Genomic DNA, 4,743 nt, shown 5'->3' on the forward strand with positions numbered 1-4,743 from the left:
TTTCTAATGGACTTAGAAATTTTTTTCCAGTTATAAATACATACTCATTTTAAGAGATAATTAGAAAAATGCAGAAATATATAAAGACAAAACTCAGTTTAACTATCCCCACTACCCACAACCACAGGGCTTGCCGCTACTAGAAGGCATAATGTGGAAAGCGGTGAGATCTGAAATCATATTTTAAGCACTTCTCTAAGTGCCAATGAGTGAGCAAATTACTTAAAATCTGAATCTTGTCTATAAATGGAGGAAATCGTACCTCCTTTGCAGGATTTCGTGAGATATATGAACGATAATGTCGATATGTGAAAGACCTTCTGCTACACAGTTTGTCGCTACGATTTGTAAATCACCGTATCTCTGTCAGAGAGGCTTCCGACCACACTACCCTGGAGGCACCGGAGTGAGAACCTCCAGATCATAGAGTTCAGTTCCTATCTGGGCCTCGCATACACCACTTCCTGGTGTCGGCCTAAAACCGCGCCTGCGCACTTTCCATCTTCCTCTTGGGCTCGGATCTAGGTTGCGTTAACATGGTGAGTGTTGTTCAGGATGAGGCCTAAACGTCTATCCGCTTGCATCTGCCTCCTTTTTTGGTTTATTTGCCCTAACTTGTCTCTGCTCGCCCGCTGTGTCCCGTGTCCCTGGCCTGCGTACCCTCGCCTGTCCTCTGGGACGCAGATTAGGACGGTTTGGCGGGGGCTTGCGCGTCCAGGCTGGGTTCACCGGGTGCTCCCGGGGCACCAGGCCCACCGGGGGCCCTGGGTTTACGGGGATAGGGTGGGGAGAGGGGGAGAGCTAGGTGGGCAGGTAGAAGAAAGGCGTGTGGAGGCGCCGGAACTTGATGGAGAGGCGAAGTCCCCGTTCCTGAGTTCTAATATCTCTGTTTTCTCTCTTAACTCATTCTTAACAGGCTAAACGCACCAAGAAGGTCGGAATCGTGGGCAAATACGGGACCCGTTATGGTGCCTCCCTCAGGAAAATGGTGAAGAAAATTGAAATCAGCCAGCACGCCAAGTATACCTGCTCCTTCTGTGGGAAAGTAAGATGGTCTCTGGACGCGAAGGGACGAGGGCGGGATGGTTTCCTTCCGAAACGGGTCCTCTCTTGAAGGAAGTTCATAGAAGTTCATAAATAAGTTTGCTGGTTCTAAGTTGTTGAGCAGTTAGCTGCACACACCGTTGGGGACCAGTTTTGAGGTAAGAGTGTTGTTTATATCTTCGGGCTTTGTCAAACGCTTTTCCTTTAAAGAAAACCATTTGAGAGCTAAAGGGGGAAAAAGTATTTGACAGCCCCAGCCTAAGTCAAATCTCCTTTGTGGAATATGGTTCTGTCAACTTTTGTCTGCTGGTGTTGCTAGAGATTTTTGTTTACTGTGTGCAGAAATGCTGTTTTTGGAGGTGGGGGGAAGAGGGCAAGTCATTCACATCCTTGGCTGTGTCACCATGATGAATGCAAATTTTGCACCAGAGACCCTGAAATTAGAAGGAAAAAAAATCCATAAATAACCTCACAAAGTACACTAGTTCTAGCTTCCTAGTGTTATTAGACACCTGGATGTTTGTAATATAAAAGGCTTTTCTTTGGTCATAGGAAAAATCAATTATCTTTTACAGACCAAGATGAAGAGAAGAGCTGTGGGCATTTGGCACTGTGGTTCCTGCATGAAAACAGTAGCTGGTGGTGCCTGGACCTACAAGTGAGTCCGTTTCTTTATGGTGTTTGAAAGTGTGGGCCATGTCAAAATTCAGGTTTGTGGTTGGATGGGCTAATTTTAACAGATCTGTTAGTTGGGCTGACTGCTGAACAACACTTATATGGCAGGCTGTTTTTGTAAAAATTAAGAGGTCAGTTAGCTTATTGCTGTACATGTGAGGCCATCTGGCCAACACACCTTTGCTGTTCTAAACAGTATTGGTTGAGGTGCTTCCACTTTGTGACTGACAAGGGCCAAGTGATAATTGCAGAGATAAACTTCTGTGTTGGTTATTGATTATATTGGACTTTATCCAATTTTGGAAATCCAAGCCCATCCTTGAAGGCCTCTAATCTGGAGATTCATTGCTGAACCTGAAGGCTGACATGGTTTCCCTTTAGCCAGCTTATGAACTCATGCTGTCCAATACATTAGTCACATAGCAAAATGATTTGGCTAGTATAGTTTAAAATTTTGGTTTTTGTTCAATTTAAAATTGAAGCAGTATAAAATACTGGAAAATGTTGAAATGATGATGTGGATATATACATATATATAAGCACCTTGGGGTTCTCTGTGGACAAAAGGGAAAATGGAGCGTGCTCTTGGTTGTGATGGATAAACGAATTAGCATCCATCTACCACATGAGGTGGAGTGGTTATGTGTTTTTCAGGTACAGCGCCTGAGTGTTGTAGGAAAACATTGTTTCATCATCTCCACAGTGTGCTTTAGTCAGCTGTGCCGCCTTAGACATTGTTTCCTTGATAGCTCTCATTGTGCCATCGTGTAATTTATTAGTTTCTTCTGACATTCTGTCCATTTCTTGTTAGTGAGTGTAGTCAGCCTCTAAGTCATTCCTGCTCATTTCATGCTCTCCTGTCTGTGAGCAGTCAGATGCATGAGATGGCCAGTAGCTGTCGTCGCTGGGGTTGCTCTGTGAACGTGAGGCGTGTCCTCATCTACCACTCTGCATGTGACTAGTTTGGAACCAACTTTGTTTTTCTTTGCAGCACCACCTCTGCCGTCACAGTCAAGTCCGCCATCAGAAGACTGAAGGAACTGAAGGACCAGTAGAGGCGCCACCATTCGATACCCTTGCTAGCCTATTAATAAATGGGTTAATTTATCTAACAGAATTACTTTGACGTGTTAATTTTATTGGTTAGACATTCTTATTTGCATTGCATTATTTTTGCTTTCTAAAATAAGAGCTTAATTAAAATCCTTTAAATTTTTCTTGGGAAAGCATGCTGAGGTGGGTTGTAATCCAGTTGCTTTTTTTTTCAGTAGTCAAATGATGCATGACATAAAATTATGAGCCTAAGTCTGTTCTTGATAGACTTCTTTGAAGTAGATTGGTCCAGAAAATGCAATTTTTAAATCACAGTTAATATGTATTTTTTAATATTTTAAAGGTTAAGATGACATATACTGCCTGTTAACTTGTGGTGTTTTGTCTGATCATACATTGCCCTTATTTGAAATGTTTGACCCAGGCCTTCAGGAGTGGGATTTTGGATTAGCATAGGGAGGTGAATAAGCATTCATTGGCTGTGGTTAAGAAGCACCAATTCCACCAAACTGCCTGGGTAGTTGTATGGTTACCCTTTTCTGCTTCAGTTTGCTGAACAGTGCTTGATAGTGGAATGGAGTATATGATGGAAGCTGGAATTTCTAATTTGGAGTCTTAACTGAAGGCTTTTGTGTTAAGTTTGCTTGGAATTTGGGTGTGATTCTGCTAAGTCACTTCAGTCGTGTCCGACTCTGTGCGACCCCAGAGATGGCAGCCCACCAGGCTCCCCCATCCCTGGGATTCTCCAGGCAAGAATACTGGAGTGGGTTGCCATTTCCTTCTCCAGTGCATAAAAGTGAAAATGAAGTCGCTCAGTCGTGTCCAACTCTTAGTGACCCCATGGACTGCAGCCTACCAGGCTCCTCCATCCGTGGGATTTTCCAGGCGAGAGTACTAGAGTGGGGTGCCATTGCCTTCTCCTCAGTATGTAGTAGAGAATTAGAATTTTATAAGTGGTGAGGTAACATTTTAACATTTGTCTTGTCTGGGTATTCTAAGCATGGAGTATCATTTAATACCATGACAAGTAAATGAAGTGTAGATAATAACTTCATTTACACATGACAGTTATATGATTTGTGAATCATGAAGTTGGCATTTCAACCCATGCATTCTTGACTCCAGAGCTGATATTCCTGGATACACTTGGGTTTGTTTTGTTTTTTTTTTTTAAGACAGTTGGAGATAGAGACCAACTAGAAAGCTGTTGAAATAGTAATTATTTTTGTAGCTTAAAAAAAAGTGACTTTTCCCAGACTATAGGAGGCAGCTGGTGGGGGTAGGGCCGAAATTTAGGCTTTTGATTCCTAATCCTTGCTTTATCACTATACTCTGCCTTGTATTTTATGGACTCAGGAGTATGTCCCTTCTTAATCTGCTTCCCCACCCTTTAGCTTGTTTCTATAGCAGTTTTCTGAGCCTTTCTAAGTTGTTTAATTGACTTTGCATCAGAATATAAAGACTAATGCTTGTGTTCCTCACTAGATTTAGATTCTACATTTACAGGCCAATCTCATTGTATCCTAAATACTGTTCATGTATACAGGTTGCCAGAGACACGAACACATCTAACTGCATGTTTTGAGTGTGGAGGTGAGAGCTGGGGATACTTGAGCTTTGTTTTAAAGGATTATCAGTAAGAGATGAGTACTAGAGATAATTTTGGAACCGAAAACTGGACTGAGAAGAAATTTTGGGAGGAAAGTTGTGATTTATGTTAACTATCTTCCTCTGAAAAACCAAAAGCCATTTTGTTGTTGATAGTACTTTGGGCCAGAATTCAACAACAGGGAATGGAAACATTGATCATAAGTTTTGGGATACAGGAGTCAAAATGAGTCAGGGTCAAGTTAATGTCATGCTACAGTCAGCTCTGGTTTGGAAAACTTATGTGGTAAAAGTGTTCCAAGGTAAATCTCTGTATAAGGCAATTTCAGTCTTAAATCTAATTTTTCTTAACCTGAACTCTGG

At 42.1% G+C, this 4,743-nt stretch overlaps 1 protein-coding gene across 1 annotated transcript; it reads left to right on the forward strand.

Annotated features, from left to right (window-relative positions):
* Positions 1 to 413: 413 nt before the first annotated feature.
* RPL37A (ribosomal protein L37a) lies at positions 414 to 2,839 on the forward strand. The gene is made up of 4 exons (XM_010861164.1): positions 414 to 539; positions 917 to 1,045; positions 1,620 to 1,702; positions 2,711 to 2,839. Exons 1-4 carry the CDS (start codon positions 537 to 539, stop codon positions 2,772 to 2,774), a joined length of 279 nt encoding a protein of 92 aa, XP_010859466.1. The 5' UTR covers positions 414 to 536; the 3' UTR covers positions 2,775 to 2,839.
* The last annotated feature ends 1,904 nt before the right edge of the window (positions 2,840 to 4,743 follow it).

The sequence above is a fragment of the Bison bison genome, unplaced genomic scaffold, assembly GCF_000754665.1.
Source record: "Bison bison bison isolate TAMUID 2011002044 unplaced genomic scaffold, Bison_UMD1.0 scf7180017864471, whole genome shotgun sequence".
In the NCBI taxonomy this organism is placed as follows: domain Eukaryota; kingdom Metazoa; phylum Chordata; class Mammalia; order Artiodactyla; family Bovidae; genus Bison; species Bison bison.